This window comes from Dasypus novemcinctus, chromosome 3, assembly GCF_030445035.2.
Source record: "Dasypus novemcinctus isolate mDasNov1 chromosome 3, mDasNov1.1.hap2, whole genome shotgun sequence".
Lineage (NCBI taxonomy): Eukaryota > Metazoa > Chordata > Mammalia > Cingulata > Dasypodidae > Dasypus > Dasypus novemcinctus.
In genome coordinates, this window is record NC_080675.1 from 72,140,135 (window position 1) to 72,162,989 (window position 22,855).

The 22,855-nt window shown below is 32.5% G+C and overlaps 1 protein-coding gene across 26 annotated transcripts in view; it reads right to left on the reverse strand.

Moving 5' to 3' along the window:
• Nucleotides 1-525: 525 nt before the first annotated feature.
• LRFN5 (leucine rich repeat and fibronectin type III domain containing 5) overlaps nucleotides 526-22,855 on the reverse strand; it is a 311,670-nt gene continuing 289,340 nt past the window's right edge. For 12 of the 26 annotated variants that reach the window (XM_058293513.2, XM_058293507.2, XM_058293514.2 and 9 more), the window contains 4 exons: nucleotides 15,860-17,264; nucleotides 12,601-13,313; nucleotides 6,407-6,450; nucleotides 526-910 (listed from right to left, as the gene is read on the reverse strand). In XM_058293513.2, coding sequence (XP_058149496.1) covers nucleotides 893-910; nucleotides 6,407-6,450; nucleotides 12,601-13,313; nucleotides 15,860-17,244 — 2,160 coding nt within the window. In that variant the 5' untranslated portion in view covers nucleotides 17,245-17,264 and the 3' untranslated portion in view covers nucleotides 526-892. Of the gene's footprint in view, nucleotides 911-2,038; nucleotides 2,081-6,406; nucleotides 6,451-12,600; nucleotides 13,314-15,859; nucleotides 17,265-22,855 lie in introns of all 26 variants that reach the window. The other 14 variants (XM_058293496.2, XM_058293497.2, XM_071213954.1 and 11 more) reach the window with 2 other exon arrangements.

Sequence of the window (22,855 nt, forward strand, 5' to 3'; positions counted from 1 at the left end):
TAAATAAAAAATAAATCTTAAAAAAATAATAATAATAATTATTAGGGATTAAAGATATCTAAGTCCTATGCATACTGATATTAAATCAGATATATGTTATTTATTATTTACTAAGGATTTTGCAAAATTGGTCAAATGGGCACGTATGATGAAACACAGGGCCTTAAATTATCAAAAAGTTTTTGTCCTAGCTCTCCAGGAAAGCAATTTATAAATTTGGATTAATTACAATATTCCAACCTTGTTCTTTACTGAGAAGATATCCCTTGTCACTCTGTCTTACACTGAGTCATATCATATATAACTGCTTTAAAGCTCCTTAAATTGCTTCATTTGCTGTCTCATAGAAATGGGTGCACTTCAGTCATGGAAAAAATGGTTCCAATAATTTAAAGCAGTTTCTGTTCACTTAAGGTTCTGACACTACATAAATGAAAAATAGCATTATTAATTCTTGCAATCATTGTTGCACCATTCATACTTGAAGCAATAGACATTTTCACAAATCAGGCAATGTACAAGAGCTGTCATAGTAAAACATTTATTTGTTAAAGTGTTATAGATTATTCGAGATTCTACAGTTTGTTAAACCATGGATGGCAATGTAACATGGATTGATACAGAACTTGATGCCAGTGTAGGATTTTCCTTTCTTTCTTTAAAAAAAAAAATAGTTATAGGCCAGGAAAAAAAAAGTTTTAAAAGGGGATGAACCATGGTCTTATGGAGCCAGGTCTGCTGTTATCAGAGACTTCTGCTTTGGCTCCTGTGGGAAATTTCTTCTAGGACACGAGTTCAACAAGTAGCCTTTGTGAACTGAAACTTTTTTTGAGTTTTATCCAGTAAAAATATCAGTGGCAACTGTTTTCAGGAGACAGGGAAGTGGTGCTCTTCAGATTAACTCCAGCCTCTGAAAGGAAAGAAAGACAAAGAAAAAAGAAACAAAGCACAAGGTTTTAGATTGTGCTAGCAAGCTACAAGTATCTGAACTGCAGGAGTTTCTTGTTACAAAATACCAGGCAGACCCCCTGAAAACAACCTTGACATGTCATCAGCTCTTAAGGTGTTGATTAACAATTTAAGATTGGTGAATATATATAAGATAATCTCATTTTAAAGAATAATTTGAGTGTTGAACCTAACTAGTTATATAACTTAAAGCGAAATGTGGAATTGGAATGTCATTGTCTCTTACTTTGGTTTTCACATTTACACTCTTAAATGAAGATAAAATAAATAATAAATTTGTAACACTGAAGAATGTTATTTAAGTTTTAATAAACATTCATTCTGATTTTTAAAATATGAGCGTATTAGATCAAATTTGTTCAACATATCTGAAAACTAAATGATCTCCACTTTAAAACAATTCTACTGGAAGTTTGGGTGATATTAAAATTATATTTAATTATACATTTGAGGGTAGTGAAGACTATTATCCATCTTCACTAATTGGTTCTTCTCCAAGCAAAAAAATAAATAAAACTGAAAACTGGCAATTACTCACAAGGTAATTAGTAACTTAAACATAATTTGAAAGAAAATAATAACAAAAGCATTTCATGAAAATATTTAAACACAAAACTGTAGAAAAACATATTCTTCTGTTACAGGTTCTCAGTACTCATGAATTATAAGATAAGCCTGTAAATTTTAGCCTTGATAGATATGGAAAACATATTGAGAAATATAATATTTCATTTACACAAGGTAGAAATACTATTTCTCTTTACCATTAAGAAAGAATTACATGTTTATTAGTAGCTATTTGGGACATCATTTTTTAAAATAGCACAAAGGAACCATTACTATATTTGAGATTCTTAATGATTGAGATCAAAATGATGCAAATATATTTGATTAAATTTATGTGAGAAAGGTAAGTAAAATGCTGTAGCAATGTTTTGTTTAGGAAAATGTTTCAAAATATTTAATAATCTGAAATAACTAAAGTTATTTTTGACCACAAACAATCATTTTTGAGAAGTATTGAGGGACCCAGAGTATTGTGTCCCATTTGTAAAAAAAGAAAAATTACCTTGGGAACTACTGAAACATAGGTGTCATAATCATACATTATCTGGAATATATGAATAAAAATGGCAAAATCACTTTAAATTATATTAGCATGTATCACTAAAATCCTCTGAAGTATATTCACAGTATAGCTCATTTGATAAAGATGGATACCAATGAAACTTTTATTTTTTTTGCTATTTCCAACAGCAGAGCCCATCTGATAGAGAGAAAAAAGATATATTGTACCAAATTTCAAGTTACAATAAATAGTTACATAGAAAAAGGCCCAAAAACTTAGAAGATCTAAAAGATAGTGCATAATCAAACAAGTACAATTTCGTAAATAAATCTAGGGTAGCAAACTCTTTAATGTCAAGTTAATGATTTATAGGCTGGCATATTGTAAAAGGATTTTGATTCAATTTCACATTACATGTAATAACATTATTAGCAAACTACGGAATTATGCTTTATAGAAATACTGTTAAGTTTTGATATGAAGAACTCAGTCTGTTTCAGGAATAATGGTAGAAATTTGTCTGCCCTGGAACTATTACCATTATTGAAATGATGACATAATTTAAAGCAGGATTTTAAAAGTTTGCATTACGTAGAGTATGCAAAATAAAACTTTTTTATATTAACTTATCATTAGCCAATCTCTTGTAGCCATTCCATAAAGATCTAAACATGGAAACAAAATTACAGGACTACCACAAAGATAAAAATAACAAAGACTATATTCATTATGGTGAAATGTTACAGGAACTAAGAATAATTAAATTGGGATGGTTTGTAATGGTCTTAATTTAAAAGTGAAAGCATATCATGCAAAACACTGTGAGCAGACAGTCTATTAGCAGTATTATAAGCATAAAGAGGAAATGAAAGCCACCTGCAACACGAAGAGTAGAAGGGAGACTTTCCTGACATTGAAAGAATTGTGGGAAAATGCTATTACTGTCCTTCCTATGAAAATAATTAAGAGGCATCAGAGATTTTTATCTTGTATAGATCCTGGATATCTAAACAAGAAGCAGAAGATTTCTAAAGGTCATTGCTGACACTAGGATCTAGCACTTATTTTTTCTGATGTGATGTAAAAAATGTTCAAATAAATGAGTAAAATAAAATAAATGAACTATTTAATAAATAATACATTTCAAAAAGCTTGTTTTAACTATTATAGAAGGTAAACTTAGGTTTTCTATGTATGTGTCTATTCTATTAGTTTTATTTAAAATAATCAATTGAGTCATTTAAAAAAATCTTTTTCATAGGACAACACAGCAGAATCAAATATCTTATAGGCCATTTTTTTCTTGAAAGAGTATTGGAAGTTATCCAGATATATACACTGGGAGAAATATTGGAAGAAAATCCAGGATGTGTGTGTGCATAAACAACGTTGCTGTTTGGTTCTTACATCATATGTATTCCCAACTCTGTGCTTTTATGTAGTTCTTTAAATGTTGCAATTTACTGATAATTGACATCATTAATTTTTAAACCATGTATATAATAATAGCTCTTCTAAAGCCACTGTATTATTTTCATGTTTAATTCATCAAGAAGAGATTTGATGATAAATTTATATTTTAAAACTACATTTATCAATAATGAATATGGAAAGATCAGAAGTCAAATTTATTAAAATCAAGCAGCAATTATTTTTAAAACTGGTGCAAGCAATCACTGAAACAGTATAATTCTTATGCATGTCAACACATGCACACAACACACACACACACCACATACACCCCACATGCTTTTGTCGATTTCAACAGAACAAATGGTTTTTAAGAAAATTTTCTTAAAGCATTTTCAGTAAAAATGTCAACTGGTGAACTGTCCCTACCGTCACTGTTAAATATGGCATGCCTATTGCTTTATCAGATTCATTTTAATGATTAAAATAGTTTTCAAATTTAAAATTAATTTATATATAAGGACCAGTTGACTTGTAGAGTAATTATGACTAATTTTATCAGCGATTCCTCTCCCCTTTGCTCTCAGTGATTAGAATTTAATCACTCTTATTAAATTAGGATTTTACATAATACATTCCAATATGTTAAGCTCACTCTATTTCTATGCATATGCAGGAAGTATCCTAAAGAAAAAAATAAACAGAGTTGGCACAGGTCATATTCTGGCTAATGGAAATTAAATAAATGTTTTAATTCTACATCCTGGGAAAAAAGTTTTTTTAGCCAATACCTCAGTTTGATTGCCTAGAAAAAACAAAGACCTGAAATTTGCAAGCACAAGGACTTTCTGCTAGCAATCCACCTCACTTAATTTATACGGTGAAGTGCTACTGAAAGTGTGAAAGCCTGAGACTAAGATGGACTGGGTACCGGCTCTTCAGAGGGGACACCAGGGCATGGCCTTACTGACAGTGGTTTAAAAGACAGTCCCGTTATAGCAAATATAATTGATCAAGAGCTGGGAATAGTTAGGTTGCACTTGTATGGTAACTTAAATATGATAATACAAATATACAAGGAGTTGGCTAATGAGTGAATGATGTATCAACACTAAATTTTTAAAATTATTCTTCTCCTGTGGATTTGATTTTCTTGCTAATGCTTATGGAAAATAGAGGAAGTTGGCCAATGTGGAAATTTTCTATAGCATTATACCGTAACTATTTCCTTCATAAAGAGAACTAAAGAAAGATCCAATCTAAAGTTAAAAAAAGGGGGGAAGAGGGTGTATTCTAGGTATACACATTCACCATGTAAATCTACCATAAAGGACGCACAGGCTCACATCTCTTTAATACCTTTTTAGACAGCAAATTCTTAAAAGATTTTGTCCCTAATTATTCTTATTTGTGTTTGGGTGGTAGATTATGACTGATTTATGTATACCTTTATTTTACTGTGTTTTCCAAACTTTCTATAATTGAACAACTTACTTTAAGATAAAAAGCATTACTAAAAATCTTACAAACTTGTAATATTAACAGGCCCTGTGCCTTCTTTAGCAGTACACAGAATCCCAAAGAGATTATTTTTCTCTAAACTCTACCTCTAACAATGTGACAAAATATATAAATGAAGGCAATAATATATAATATGTCCCATGAGAAGTGTGTATCTGGGAAATTACATTATTTAGTCAATTGAAAAAGGATTCAGATATTGACCACTCCTGCTTCCAAAACTCAATACAATATTCTGAATCAAACTTCTGACGGGTTCATCATCTCCTAACCCTCTAAAGATATCCTAACTTTAATTTAATTACATGTCAAAATTGACGTGCTAAATGAACTTTTTAAATGAGAGAGAAAGAAAAAGAGAAAGAGAAGGGGAGGAAGAAAGGGGGGTGAGAAGTAAGGTTGAGATTGAAACAGAAAAAGGGGGAGAGGGGCCCCACATATGTAGGTCAATTCAATAAACAAAACAGAAATCAGAGCATGTGCCAGATATTATGCAATTGATTGTACCCAGTGAGAGCCATCTGTTCTTTTATTTACTTACTTACTTGTGCAACATAATCAAGGGATCTTAGATTTGATAAACAAATGGTGCGTGAAAACATTTTCTTTGATTTGGGTGTATAACTCATTAGGAAAAAATCTGAATGTTTGACCAAGTTATTATCTCTTAAATATGAAATGTTAAGTAATAAAACCCTACTTTCACTACCACCAAATACATGAATGGCCTTTTTTAGAACTTTTAAAAGCAGAATATTTTTTCTGTGCCAAACTTTAAGCAAATGGCCACTGCTTCCAGCTGTTTGAACAGATTGTCAAGTGCTGTTCTGTTCTGGAAACACATTTTCTGATCCAATTAAAATGCAGAAATCAAATACTCATTAGAAATATCAAAAAAAAAAAAAACTCAAGAAGAGTAATTGGTTCAAACGAATACCATGTATATTTCATTTTCAGTCTTTTACTCCATATCAGAGCTGTGTCATTCATTTTTTATAATAGTGAAACTCTGCTGTTATCCATTTTCAATGGAGCATCATATGTTATCTCAGCACTAGGATGTGGAGGCCAAGGATAGGAGTGAATATATTCTTATCAAGCTATTGTCTTCACATTAGAAAATATTTGTAAAAATATGCATTCTATCATGTGTGACTACAAGAGTAGTTCCAAAGTCACATAGCATTATTAGTAGCCCTAATATTTCTTACAAGAAATCTGATATATTCAGTTAACCAGAAATATGCCTAAATTTAAGAACTGTAAACACAGTTAACCAAAATGAAATATGCTCTTTACTGTCAAGTCTTCCAAGAAAGTTTTAAAGGAAAATTTCAGCAAGTTCCACAAACTGGCAAATTGAAAATTAAATGTTTATATATAACTGAATAAACCCATTTAAGTGCTGAGTTATGTGACAGTTAACAAGAATCTCACCTGTGTTTCCTGGACAATCTGGTCAACATTAGTCAGCAAAGCATCTGGGAATAAAATTTTCAATGTCACGAACAATTCATGTTTAAGAAAGAGTCTAAAGCATTTCTCCCTGAAATCTTGATATGATTCCTCTTTACAAAGATTCCTCTAAACTTTCTTTTTTCTTTTTCTTATTCATTCTTTATACTTACCAGTTCTTGGATTAGTTGCAATTGCCTCACATAATATTTAATAGTCTTAAATGGCTATATCCTGATACATAATACTACAAAGGCAGAATTTACACAAATATTGCTTTAGTAATTAAAATGAGTAATACTCGATATTGAATATACTTTTCCTATGAGAGTTCAATGTGAATCAGGTTCCAACTCATTTTCTCTACTCAAAATTAACATTTCAGGTACAGAATAACACAAAATTAATATTAAAAAATACATCAAGGAAAAGAGAATTCATAGCAGGACAAAAGCTTTCACAATGTTCACCATGCAGAGTATAAAGCAATCATTTTACAGTATTAATCATCATTCACTACCCCCCAAATATCACAGTCTACAAGTACCCATTATTATCTGTAAAAGAGTAAAATTCTAAATGAAAACATTTTGCCTTTAAATGTCATGTCCATAAGGATGCTTTAAATTGCCTCAAAGGATTCATACTTTTACATACCCCTGCCTAGAACACATTGATTTTTCTTCCAGAATGCCCTCTTTTTAATCAGACTCCTAGTCGTTTAGAAGTGAAACAGTGTAAAGAAAAAACTAGCTAAGAAAACGTTGTTCTCAGGTAACACAGAAGAGTCTGATAAGAATAGTACAAAGTAGTTTTGTACAAAATTTCCAGTACTTACATCCATGTAAATATGCAGTGGTTTCTGGAGATTAAGTTTTGTATGAAAATAATAAGACATGTGCACATTATACAGGAAAACTGATTAGGCAGAACCAACATAGTGTTTTCCATAAACCCTCAGTTTTAAGAGAGTAATTATTTACTGGAGCAGAATCATAACTTCTGTCTAACCCAAGTGTCAGGTAAAAGCAAATATCCATCTAATTCCAATCACACATTTTAAAAAACGGACTTTCCTGGCTTTTCTCTTGGATATATTTGAATGTATTTACTTGCTTTAATAATTATGAAGATGACAGTCACCTACTCAAAAAGAAAGAACGGCTTATAATAGGTATACTGAAAGATGATTATCATTAGGAAGTTCAAAGCAAAAAATATATGTTATAATATAATAAATAACAAATATAATTTGTACATTTGTTCTGGGAGAAGTTCTCTGATAGCCAGTCAATTTCAATCTAATTTTGTTATATTAATTACAATCCATATTGTGGGGATACAAAATTGTAATTTTATCTGGTTAACTATATATATATATCTCATCTATATGCCATGTATAAATACATAAATATATGAAGTGAATTTTATTCAAATGATAACACCAACACCTAAATTTTGACTTTGAAATAGCTGGTCAAAATCAGAAGACTATGGCACACTCAGTATTTTATTTATATAGACTATTTATAAAATAAAATAAAATAAAAATGCACTAACGTTACCTAAGTGAGGTTATTTCTTACTGAATTATACCTTCCAGTTACAAAGTAATTGCTACTTCGTATGTTCCACTTCAAATAACACATTTGAGGATGGCTCAATCACATGTTTACTACTCTTTCCATTTTAAGTTGTCTTCTGTACCCTTACAGGAAGAATTGTTTTACTTTCTTTTCTGTGTCAAAGGGAGAAAAAAAAAAAACTGCAGAAACTGATTGCATTTACAATCCCAGTATACATTTGATCTAACCTTGAAAGGAAAGAAATGAGTACTCTAAAAGGCAGAAGTAAGCTCTGAAGCTATTATAAAAATCCAGGCATAAATTCAGATTTATTTTCTCTATGCTTTTCTAAAAATTGATACTATATTGATTATCCATAATTAAACTCTAAGTGACTAACATTATAAGGTAAATTATTATTATTAATGTTGTTGTTGCTAACCCAGGAGGATATGAAAACTATCCTTTGCCCATCCAACCAATACACTATTAAATTAGAAGATTGGACTCATCCTGAGACATAGGGGAGGGCTGAACAAGGGAAAGATGGTTAATAGTCTTCATTCTGTCTAACATAAATGAATATTGCTTTTGCAGAATTATAAAATGGAATAGGAATACTGCCACACCAAGAATAAAATGGTTCGCAACTGCTGGCTTCTTTAAAGAATTCCCAATAATCTTCACAAATCTGTGCACAATTAGATGGTTTATGTTTAAAGAATGTTTTAACTCCTTGTATTTTAAAGATTTATTTTTAATTTTATCACTGAATAAATGAAGAAGAAAAATACTGAAAAACTGAGCGATTGACATGGACTTTGTGAAAATCAATCTATTATTTTTTAAAATTAATAAATAAAATATTTAGTATCTTCTCAGTAACAAAGAAAATAAACCATTTAGTTTGGAAATATTTCACGAGTGCATTATAAAGTGAAGGGGGAGATACTTCACACAAAAAAGGCAAAAATAAATTCCTATAGACAAATGCATTTACATTTTTAAAACTCCTTAAATATGTGTGGGGAAAATATGAATCATTCAAACAGGAGACTTGTTATTTCTAAACATGGTTCACAGACTAGATTCTATTATTTTTAGTGAGATATATCTACAAAACAAATAAAATGAACTGTTCTAAAGTATAAAATATTTTACTGTGATATTAAGTGAGCTAACTCAATTAATGATTTCAAACAATAAGAAAACTAGCCACAGTGTGATTGTTACTATATCTAATTTAAATTACTGTACTTAAAATCTATTTTAGTATGCTTCCATTTGTAGATGTAACATAAATAATACTGATCAAACCCAAACTTTGTTTCCTCTTAAAATGGTGAGGCAGTTTTGGATGTTTCATTATTACTTAATGACACTCAGATATTACATATATAATTTTAAAATACGTACTGTTATAGTAGCTTAATATTTTCAAATCAGGGGACAATTATACAAAAGTAACAAAAACCAATACAGGAACACAAATAATTAAGAAAATTATCAACTATAGATATCTGCTAAAACACGCTTAAAGCAAACACAGAATTTTGTTTGTATTTTCTTTTCATATTCAAAAAGCTGAAACTGTAGTGAAAAATGACTGACAATGAAAGACAAATAAAGAACACAAAATAAAAGTAAAACATAATGAATACATAGTAAGCAACTACAATCAGCAAACCACATGCTTTGTATCACATAAAAGCAGAATGCAAGAAAAGACAGAACAAAAAAGAACACTAACGGAACAGAAAATTTCATGCTAATAGTAATATAATCTATGGATCATAAATCCCCTTCGTACTGATTAATCAAAATTCTTATTACTCTACCTTCCTCCCTGTCCCCATTCATTCATTTATTCATTCATCTTAGCAAATATTGTGGGTCCCATATTATACTAAATACCGTTAATTATCCCCAGTGTTCCCATAGACTTATTCTTGAGTCACTTCACACTAAAACTGACCTAAGCAAAAATGTCTTTGTATATTTAAGAAAAAAATGTTGATCTTCTTTACAGGGCAATTTTTTTGTTGATCCCTCAAAATAAAACCTTTTTGAAAGACAGGAACACAGGCTTGCCAGAAATTCACTCTCCTGCCACTTCTCAGAATTAAGTATTCAAGCATTTTGTTAATACACTCTGAAAATAGTCTTGTAAAATGTAATAACAAGAAAAGAAATTGTCTCCAATAGCTTTAGTCTAACAAGAAATATCATGCGATTAAATATCATATAGATTTAAATGTCCATGAAAAATAAAATATATTTAAATGAAGAGAGTTTCATTAGAAATGTAAGTAGGAAATTGCTTCAAAATATATAAGCAACTGGAAAATCCAAAACTTGTTCATCAATAGCTTGAGTAGACATGCTAAGAGACTGCTTATATTGCATGGCTTGAGGTCACCTGATTCTTGATCAAAACCTTTCACAATACCAGAAATTTCTTCTTTTGGGATTCATTTCTTTAAGTCTTGTAAGCTTTTGTATATATAAGATTTATAAATACTGTGCTGATTAAGAGGTAGGAAGGAGGAAAGTAAGAAACCTTTTCCAATCAGCACCTATTATGAAGTTATTTCACTGATGTTAATTGTTAAGTTGAATGTATTAGAGCATTATTACAGTAATATCATTGAAAATGTTAATATTTTACTTTATTGCTTTTGATTTTACAAAAAAATTACTACCACTTGCAATCTCATTTATTCACACAAGAATTTTACACTGAACAGTGAATAAGTGCTTAGACTTTGGAAATATGAAGCAAACTTTTCAGAAAAATTACGGGATAGGGAAGAGATTTAGGAAATATTCAAGAAAATGTGAGCCCAACGGACAATTTTTTTCAAACCTGGCGCTGAAAGCAAACTTTAAATGCTTAATTTTACCCATTTTTGAAGAGCATTATGTTAAATCATGTATAATACGTTGTACCGCTGTCAAATTAACATTAAGTGAAACTTTTGCATATGCCTCTAGCAGGAGGAAATTAAACTAATGATTCAGACGTTCTTCACCTGTGTATTAAATGGTATTTCAAGTGATCTGAAAGAGGTAATAAACTTTTACTGCATGTTCAACTTACTCCCAGGCTGTACTTTTCATATATAAAATACCTATTTCATTATATTATGGCTAAAATTTCATATTCTCTGCTGTATGGTAATGAGTTTGAGTTCCCACATAAGCTGTATTCTAAAACCTCTATCTTTTTATTAATCCTGTTAACCGTTCTTTAATAAAACACCATTAAGTTCACATAGGATGTTAGTTTTTCAACAAGTAAAGCCTTATTATTGTCTGACTAAATTTAAAATTCTTTTTTTAATGATGAATTACCATTAAGCTTCATGATATATAATTAAATTTCATCACAGCTTTTTGTTAAAATAATAAATACATAAAATCTAAGAGAGAAGCATTCAAGTGCAGAATTCCATCAAAAAAAGGAAAATCTAAGACCTCTGGTTAATAAGCAATGGCATTATATCACCTATAAATGTATAAGAATTCCATTAGAAGTTTTCTTTTCTTTTATTTGGTGATGAAAACCAACATCCCGTTGATAAAACCAGTCTTGTATTTTTGTGGCCCTCTATCACTTGCATTAGGAAAAAGATGAAACTCATTCATTCAGTAAACATGTAAATTGAATGAATAATGGCATCTTTTGCCCAGGTATATGCATATGAAATTGTGACCTATAACTTAAAACTAAAAATAGATTTTTTGATAGATACAAAATGAACTGCATTCTCTTTTCATTCCCACTGAATCGGATGAGAAATATAGAACCATTAAGGCACCTGAACCAAGAATGCTGTTTAGAAGGGTACTTATTTTAACACTGACTGGGTATAATTACTGACTGTTTTGTTTTACATGACACAGAACATAGAGTTGTTCTCTATAACATTTGCTTAAAGACAAAGGCAACACCACTGCCATTGAAAGGAAATTTTCAATCTTCGCATTAAAAACTTCCAGTAAACCATGAATCATCCTTTTTAAGATAGGAAGAAATTTTTTTTACGCAAGACTTTATGTTTCTTTACAATGACAAGTTTCATTTCATGACCTGCTATTGCAGAATCTGCAAACCAGGTTTAGGATTGGGGAAAGTACTGCTGTTGTGTCATATTTTTTTTCATTAGTCATTTTATCATTGCATGTTATTTTCCATTATATCATTTCATATGTTTGTGCTTGTGCATATGTTTGTGTGTGTATACACACACACTCTAGTAGGTTAATACACAAACCTGACTATATAAGCCATGTATCAAAGAGAGAAAGTCTTGAATTTCCAAATCCAATTTCCTATGTGAATTCTCAATGGTTTTTGTATTGAAAAGAAAAAAATAGGTTACACAGTGCTTTCCCATAAACACTTAGAATCTAAAAAAGTTGCTTTTCCACTATGCCTGTCAGAACTGTCAGATTGAATTAGCATCCCATTCAAAGATATGCTTCTTTTAGAAAACAGTCTACATGTGTTCCACGAGTTAATATAACAATAATATTCTTTTAATTCTCCATTCAGGGAGTACCTGTGCCTTGCTCTGGATCGCTCAGCAGGCAAAGTAAGAAACTTACTTGGCTTTGAATGTGCTCTTTTAGATGTGGGCCCCTCTTTGACAGAATCAGGAGGTCGACTAGCTAACTGCAAGGCAGTGGAGTTGTTCCTGTTAGTGTTTTGGGACTCAACACTTGAGACAGCTTCACTCTGTGGTTCAACACTTGGCTTTGTGCCAGTCTTTCTTTTCTGCTTTTGGGACACAGAAGTGCTTGAAGTCCAGGTAGGAGGCAAAGCAGAGGTAGTGGTAGAGGAGTCCTGACTTGAACAAGTTTCTGAAGACTGAATCACATTGTCATTGGCAACTTTATAACACTGGGCATTCTCTTCATGCCCCACAGCTTGTTTGGACATGGACTGGGGCAGTGTTACACTGCAGCCTTGTATTTGGGCCCCATTAGTTTGAGAATAAACATTGCTGACCTTGGTGACCTTGTGTTGCCCATTATTATTACAAACCTTATACCGGATCATTAGAATGATGATGAAAACCAGCACAGATGCTACAATGATTCCACCAATGATAATAATCATGGTACCACCCAAAAACTGGGACTGCATGAAATGGCAACGCACATAGTCCTGTTCCGTAGTAAACTGGATGCAACCCACGACTCTTGTGGCAGTGAGGGAAGTGATGCCATCATCATATATTGCCAAGACACACAAGTCATACATAGTTCCAGCAGCCAGATTATTGACAAGAAATGTTTTGCTCGTAGGAGGTATCATTCTGAAGGACAATGGAATTTGTGTTAATATTAAACAAAACAAAAACATACACACAGTCATCACGACTTCAGTTCTGTTTCATTTCAGTACTCATTAAGAAAAGTACATTTATAGCAAATATAAAATGTGGGGAAATGATCTAATCTTATATTTACCTAGTTAAAATGGCTAGAAGTCATTGTTGGAGTTTGCATTATATTAATGGTGCCTGCACCATGCCTTGACAAGCCTTCTAATTACATTGCTTGGCAAAGCAGAACTCCTAATAAAAGCCACTGCTAAAAATCATTTATGACAAATTGCTTTTGAAAGGTGCGACTGTGACATTATCTGACTACTAAACAAATCCATTTAGCACTTACAACACCTCTGTGACTAAAAGCCAATTTGAAGGAAAGGAAAACACTGACAATCACATTAGAAACCAGAATGCAAATGCATTTTCCAACATATATTTACAAATCAGTTATAAGCTGCTAGGGAATGGTACCCACTATAATTTCTAAGTTTAAGTTACTTTATTTACAGAATCCATTCCTTTATCATGTTTTCAATATTTGATTCCCAGTTTGATTTTATCTATAAATGAGGATGATAAAAATGTGTAAGTATCATTATCCCAGAAACTGTTGACCGGAGTGTAAAAACCTTATCTCTATTGCGGGCTGATCAAAATTTCCTTCAGAGTACAGTTTATAAACTTCCAAAAAAGTTGATCGACATCTCTGAATCCATTAAATGTCAGAAGTTTTCTATTAACTTGTGTTTTTTTTTCCTCAATAACAACCAAATAAGACCTAAACTAAGATTTAATTTGGAAGGAAAGTCTTGAAACTACATTTTCCCCCAAAAGAGAGTTATAGGAATTTCAAAACTTGACAATGTTAATCTATTTTAGAATCAGAGCAACATGTATTAAATGTACCTGGAAACTTTCTGGCCAGAGTATGTATTTATGATTGTAGTATTTATCATTTAGTGACTACCTGATAAATACAGGACCTTTCTAAGTACTCTATATCCATCATAATTTACTGTTTACAAGGTCTTATTGTAAACATCACTATTTTATAGATGACAAACATTAGGGTACAGTTCCAGTAAGATCACTTAGAATTTACATGTTGTGGCAGTTTTGATATTTTAGAATTTGGAAAATAAACCCAGACTTATTCAAGAGTTACTACTTAAAATATATAGAATGTCTACTAGCTACAAGAAGATAAGGATGTGTCTGTCAATGATAACAAGTTAAGTAGTTCATAACCTGGTGAAGCACCGGATATGACAAATGCAATCTACCTTATGCTAATATACTTGCTTAATAGTCGATATCTCCATACTTTTAGTGGTAAGAGGGATTTCAGAAATCACTTATTTTAATCTCCTCATTTTAAAGGTGAATCAAAACTCAGCCAGGTTGAACCTTGCCTGGTATCAGTCACACAATTTGCTAGCTCTGGTTTGTTTTTTATTTTGTCCTATATATAGGTCGATGTTATTTAAAAATTCTCTCACTTCCATACTCAAGTGAAAATCAAATTATCTTTGAAAAATTCACTTGGGTATATAAGAAGTGAGCTCATCTGATTTCTGGAAAGCTGAAAGACAAAAATAAATTATTTTAAATCCATGGTTTTTTATTACTTCCTAAGGGTAATTATAGTTTATCACAAGTAAAATTATTTGGAAGGGAAAAATTAATATTTCTAACTCAAAAGTGGACAAGATGTGACTATAAATCAATGAGGCTGAACTTTATAAAAACATACCAGAAATTCTGAGTCAGCTGCAAATCATCCATCAATATCTTTACCCAGATTTATATTTAACTCTAGTGATACTTTCACTGCTCAAAATATGTATACACTTTCTCTTTGGAACTGTCTTAAGAACCAGTGCACATGAGACAACACACGCACAAAACTCAATCACTCAGAAAATCAGTCTCATTATTTTATAGTTACATCCTATTGTTGACCAAAAATGGCAATACCCATCTTGATCACCCACCTTATTCACAAGACTTGGCTCCAAATGGCTTTTGGTTGTTTCCAAAATTCAAATTCACCCTCAAATGACGAAGATTTGCCACCACTGAGGATATTCAAAATAGTGTGACGAAGGTTCTAAAGATAATTCCAAAAGTGCTTTGAGCAATGGCAGCATCATTGGGAAAATGGTATAGCCTCCCAACATGACTTCCTTGAAGGAAAGAACACTCATTTGGATGTGTAAGTTCTGGTATGTTTTTGAAATTTTTAAATAAATCAAACTTATTCTCTGATAGTCACATCTCTTAGATGAGGGGAAGAAAAGTAAGTAAGCATGACATTAAACATAAATTTGAATTCTCAAAAATAATGCCATTCACAGTATTTACCCACATGTATTCACCTTTCTCAAATCTTGCATTCTATACTTTAAAAAATGGAGAACTGTAATTACTAAGAAAAAGTAATACAGCCAATTAAAAAATAGTAATCTGTAGAACATTAAAAAGTCCTACACTAAAATGCATGGTAAGTAAATGTTTATTTTTCTTACCTGTAAACAAGGGTATCATCATAAGTACCATTATACTGTATTTGAAACATACGTATTCCAGGGATATTTCTTTGAAAATTAAATTTAAGTAGTGCTGTTGATGATGTTGCTTCTGCCACCACAATTTTATCTTGACTCATTTTGGTATCACCATTACTACTGCTTGTATTAGAACCTGACTTAGTAGAGGTTGAGATATCTGAAGAACCAGGATCAGGTTCATGTATATGGTTTGTACTGTTTAATAAGTGAGGGAGCTTAATTATATGAAGATCCACTGTTTGTGTTGCTTCTCCAGCAGGGTTAGAAGCAATGCAGGTAAAAGCACCTGTGTCCTTTACAGTTGTTATAAGAATATCAAGAGTTCCATTATCATACACCAGAGATCTTGTAGCATTTGAAATAAGCTTCCCTTCAGGAGAAATCCAGTGAATTGCAGGTTCAGGATCTCCCCTGGCTTTGCACCTCAGTGTTGCCCTTTGACCCTCCAGGACTCTCATCTCATGTGTATGGCGAGTAATGAGAGGAGGCTCACACAAAAACTCTTCTTCAGGAATTGACCAAAAATAGCGACCAGTTAAAAGTGCAGGAGAAGCACAGGTCTCCAAGTCATCTTCTCTGGACAGACGCCTCAACCACAACAATTCACAATTGCAATGCAAAGGGTTTCCACCAAAGCTTAATGCAAAAGTAGATGGGCTTATGATTCCTGAGGTTGCTAGTACCTGAGCTCGTTGAAAGAGAGGGTCAGGTGGTAGCTTCTGCAATTTATTTGATGTTACATCTAGCCGAGTCATCTTGTGCAAATGGGAGAAAGTCCCTTTAGGAATATTATCAATCATATTGTGATCCAAACTAAGAGTGTGCAAGCTAACCATCTTCTCAACAGCATCCCAAGGTATTGTTTCTAGATTATTATAGGAAAGATCCAGCTCCTCCAGGGCAAAGACATCATCAAATGCTGTAGAAGATATTAAAGTCAGTTGATTGTTGTTTAATATCAAATGGTGAAGATTGGAAAGCCCACTGAACATATCGTTTGTAATTTTAGTCAACCTGTTGCTGTTCAAATGCAAAGCCCTCAAATTTCTTAAGTCAGCAAAAGCATGAGGTGTAATAAAACTTATTGTATTTCTGGATAGGGTCAGGTCCACCAAGCTAGTCATATTGGCAAAATCTTTCCTTTTAATATTTGTAACAAAATTGTCTGCCAACCGCAGTTCCACAGTTCTTCTGTCAATGTTTGGTGGAACAAATAAAAGCCCTTTCTTGGCACAAAGGGTTGCAAGATTAGGAGACAAAATCTGACAGACGCAACGTTTTGGACAGATCTGAGCTCTCACTGCTATGCCAATGAAAAACAGATAAAAAAGAAATTTTTCCATTGTAGATCAGATTTAAGAACCTGTAAGGAAAGACAAAATACAGTGTTAGCAAACTATTGTTTGATTAGTGTTCATATTCCTACAGGAATAATCTCCCTTATTCAAATTGAATACAGAAACAATACATTTGCTTCCTTAAAGTATTTACAAATATTAAATATCTACTCTGTATTTGAGACTTCAAGGAACTCTAGAGATGAATGATATACTGTCATTGGTCTCAAGGGATTTGAAATCAAACCAGGAAAACAAAGAAGTAGACTATGATAACTCAACAAATTGTCTCTTTTGAAGTATGTCCAAGATACTCTGTGAGGGCACAAAAAAAGACATAGAGCTCAGATTCAGGGCTGAATTTTCTGAAAAATGTTCCTTAAATTCTGAAGGATATATTGATAGACAAAAAAGTTCAAATACTTGAGGGCATACTTAAGTTCCTACAAACAGTTAAATTTGCTAATTAAGTAGAGACAATGAGACAATATTTGTTATCTGACACAACCTTGTGAGATGACTTTTGAATGTGATTAGCTATTGATTACATTTCTGCATCCTTATAAACTGTCTTGATATAACATGGCCTTCACATCCTAAATGCAAATACAACACCTTATTCTCAAAAACAAACAAAAAAACACAGCTGAAAATTTACCACAAAACACAAACTTTAAATATTTAGCATATTGTATTAAATATAAACATGGATTTTTCGAGATAATTTGTGGCAGCCATTACATACCTGATAGTGAGACCACAGAAAAACACGATTTACAATTACCCTCTCTTAAAAACTTAATGCTAAAAACATAATAAACACTGACAATTTCATCATGCAGTTAGATCTCAAGTATGTACTATTGAAACCAATCTTCAAAAATAAAAATACCAAGCTATATGTGGCTAAGCATTCTCATAAATCACATGAAGTTTTAAATACCAAGAGAGAATATAGCTTGAAAAAATCAGCCACATTTTATTTGAATTAATATATAAAAATGTAATTATTGTAGAAATAATGCACTTAGTTTTATGAATAAAATTAATTTTTACAACTTTGAATTATTCTTATGCCTGGATCAAATATAGTTCAAGGAGATCCCATTTATCCATTTTTCCTTCCATTGCTCATGCTTTTGGTGTAAGGTTTAAGAACCCCCACCTACCATCAGGACCTGAAGATGTTTCCTTCTATTTTCTTCTAGAACTTGTATGGTACTTTCTTTTATATTTAGGTCTTTGATACATTTAGCTAATTTTTGTATGAGGTGTGAGGTAGGGGTCCTTTTTCTTTCTTTTGGATATTGATATCTAGTTCTCCCAGTGCCATCTGTTGAATACACTGCTCTGTCCCAGCAGAGTGGGTTTGACAGCCTTGTCAAGATCACTTGACCATAGATGGGAGGGTCTGTTTCTGAACCATCAGTTTGGTTCCACTGATCTATATACCTATCTTTATACCAGTACCATGCAGGGTTTTTTTTTTTCTTAATCACTGTAGCTATGTAATTTGATTTATTTAGTGTGCAGAAATGAGAGTCCTCAATTTCATTCTTCCTTTTTAAGATGTTTCTGGCTATTTGGGCACACTTACCCTTCCAAATAAATTTGATAATGAAGTTTTCCACTGCTTTAAAAAAGGCTGTTGGAGTTTTTATTAGGATTGCATTGAATCTGTATATCAGCTAGGTTACAGTTGACATCTTAATGATATTCTTTCCATTTATTTAGGTTTTCTTTGATTTCTCTTAGCAATGCATTGTAGCTTACTGAATACAAGTGCTTAAGTCCTTGGTTAAGCTTATTTCTAAATATATGATTCTTTTTTAGCTATTGTACATGGAATTATTTCCAGACATCCTCCTCATATTGGTCATTTCTAGTGCTTAGAAACATGACTGTTTTCTTTGTAGAAGTCTTGTATCCTGCTACTCTGTTGAATTATTTTATTAGCTCTGTTGCAGAATTTTTGGTGTTTTGTAGGTATAGGATCATATCACCTGCAAATAGCAAAAGTTTATTTCTTCCTTTCCAATTTGGATGCCTTTATTTCTTTTCTTGCCTGATTGCTCTAGCTAGAACCTCTAGCACTATATTGAAGAACAGTGGGGACAGAGAGCAATCTTGTCTTGTTCCTGATGTCAACCAACGTGTTTTCAATCTTTCACTACAGAATACAATGCTAGCTATGGGTTTTTCACATATGTCCTTTAACATGTTGAGAAACTTTCCTTTGATTCCCATCTCTTGGAATGTTTTTATTAAGAAAGGATATTGGATTTTGTCAAATTCCTTTACTGCATTCAGATGACAATATAATTCTTTTCCTTGATTGATTAATGTGGTGTATTATGCTGATTGATTTTCATGTGTTGAATTACCCTTGCATGCCTGGGATAAAACCCACTTGATCATGATGAATAATTCTTTTAATGTGTTGTTGAATTCAATTAATGAGTATTTTGTTGAGGATTTTTACATCCATATTCATTAGGGAAGTGTGTATGCAATTTTCTTTTTTCATAATATCTTTATTTGGCTTTGGTGTTAGGGTGATATTGGCTTCATAGAATGAGTTTGATAGTGTTCCTTCTTGTTAAAATTTTTGGAAGACTTTGACAAAGATTAATATTAAATCTTCTTTAAATACTTAGTAGAATTCACCTGTGAAGACATCGGGTCCTGGAATTTTCAGTTTGGGAGTTGTCTGATGGCTGCTTCAGTCTCTTTGCTTGTGATTGGTTTCTTGAGGTCTTCTATTTCTTCTAGGATCAGTGTACATTTGTGTGTTTCTAAGAATTTATCCATCTCACCTACAGTGTGTAGTTGGCTAGCATACAGTTGTTCATGTTGTCCTCTTATGATTTCATTTATTTCTGTGAGATCAGCGGTAATGTCCCCCTTCTCATTTCTGATTTTACTTATTTCCATCTTCCCTCTTTTTTTCTTTGTCATTCTAGCTGCTTATCAATTTTGTTGATCTTCTTCAAGAAGCAACTTTTCATTTTGTTAATTCTCTCTATTGTTGTTTTATTTTCAATTTCATATATTTCTGTGCTGACCTTTGTTATTTTATTCTTTCTGATTGTTTTTCTATTTTCTGCAGCACTGTAGTTAGGTCATTGATTTTAGCTCCTCTTCTTTTTTAATGTACACATTGAGGGCTCTAAATTTCCTTCTCAACACTGCTTTGCTTTCTCTGCTTCCTATATGTTCTGATACATTGTGTTCTCAATTTCATTCATCTTAAGATATTCATTGATTTCCCTTGCAATTTCTTCTTTGACCCACTGGTTATTTGAGTGTGTTGTTTAATCTCCATATATTTGTGAATTTTTCCTTTTTCTGCCTATTGTTGATTTCCAACTTTATTCCACTGTTATCAGAGAAAGTGCTTTGTATAATATTTATGTTTTAAATATTTTCTGCTTTGTGACCTAACATATCGTCTATCCTGTAGAATGATCCATGTGGACTTGAAAAGAATGTATATCCTGCCCAAATGATCTATCTAAAGCTGAGAATTATATGTTGAAGTCTCCAGCTATTATTGTAGACATCTCTATTTCTCCCTTCAGTTTTGCCAGTGTTTGTCTCATGTAAATTGGAACATCCTGGTTAGGTGCATATACATTTCTGATTGTTATTTTGTTCTGGTGAATCATCCCTTTTATTAGTATATAATGTTATTAGTATATAATGACCATCCTTGTCTCTAACAACAGCTTTGCTTTTAAAGCCTAGTTCAGCCAATATAAATATAGCTACACTAGCTTTTTTTGTTTTGTTTTGTTTTTGGTTACTGCATGCATGATATAGCTTTTGCCAACCTTTCATTTTCAGTCCATTTGTATCCTTGGGCCTTGGGTCTAAGATATAGGTATCTATATAGATGACTTGTATACTCTTATCTATTCTGCCAGTCTGTGTATTTTGATTGGGGAGTTTAATGCATTAACATTCAATCTTATTACTTTGATGCCTGCTCATACTTCACCCATTTTCATCTTTGGGTTTTATCTGTCACATATTATTTTCACCACTCCTTTTACACTTTTAGTTCCTTTTACTGATATAAATTCACTTCTACAATCTATTCCAAGCCTTTCTCTACTGTCTTCTTTTCAGGTTGTAGCACTCCCTCTAGCATTTCCTACAACAAAGAAAGTCTCTTGGCTACAAAGTCCCTCAGTTTCTGTTTATCTATGAATATTCTAAATGCACACTCATTTCTGAAAGACAATTTTGCTGGACATAAAATTCATGGTGGACTGTTTTTCTCTTTCAGGATTAGAATTATATCAAACCACTGCCTTCTTGCCTTTATGTTTTCCTTTGAGAAATCAGCACTTAATCTTATTGGGCACCCCTTGAATGTGATGAAGCTCTTTTCTCTTGTTGCACTTAGGATTCTCTCTTTATCTTTGGCATTTAATATTCTGATCAGTATGTTTCCAAGGGTAGGTCTATTTGAATTTATTCAAATGAGAGTATGTTGTGCTTCTTCATCCTTCAATTTACATCCTTCAATAGGGGTGGAAAATTTTCTACCATTATATCCTCAACTATTCATTCTGCCTGTTTTCCTTTCTTTTCTCCTTCTGGGACACCTATGACATGTATCTTTGCACATTGCTTGCTGTATTTATTTCCCTGAATTTTTCCCTTCTTCAACTATCTATTCTTTTATATGTTCACATTTAGATACCTTGTTTTCAAACTCAGAGATCATTTCTTCTGCTTCTTCAATTCTGCTGTTCTATGCCTCCAGTGTATTTTTAATTTCATTTACTGTGCCATTGATTCCCATAAGATCTGCTATTTTTCTATGTGTGCCTGCATATTTTCCTTTGTGATCACCCAGTGGCTTCTTGATGTTCTTAATCTCTTTAGCCATCTCATTGAATTTATTAAGGAGGCTTGTTTGAACATCTATGTAGTTGTCTCAATTCCTTTATGTCATCTGGAGGCTTAGTTTGTTCCTTTGGTCCATGTCTTCCTGTGTCTTGGTATGGATTGTAGCTTTTTGTTGGTGTTTGGCATCTTATTTACTAGATGTATTTATTCTGGACTCAATTTCTTTTTTTAGCCTGGGGCTTTCTATTTGATTGAATTTGTGCCATAGCCCCTCTTTGATAAGTTTTGTTAAACTTAATTTGGAACTTTATAGTGGATCTTGTTCAGATGATCTAAAATTTTTCAGCTCTTTTTCATCTGCTTCTTGTCCTTTCTGCTTGCTGGTTGTGGAATAGTAGTCAAGGATGCAATTACTACTGTAAGCTGTGGAGGCTGAAATTGCCCATGGAGCCCCAGGAACCAAGAAATTCTCCTACCTTTCTCTGAGGGAACTACAGTTGTTCGGAGTAATCCAAGCCATGCAGACCAAGACTGTCTACAAGTGCCCAGAGAAACAGATGAATCTCCATGCCCTTTTCTCTCCTGTGTGGGGTGGGGATAGAGTCATAGGTGTGGGCAGCAAACTAAGACATGTGAGTCAAATATGACTGTAGTTGCCCAGGTATACTTTTGAAACACCAGCCACCTTTCTCCCCTGCCAGGGGCAGGAATGGAGCTTCTGGTGTGCCCAGAAATCTAGTCTGTATAGGCCTAAAGT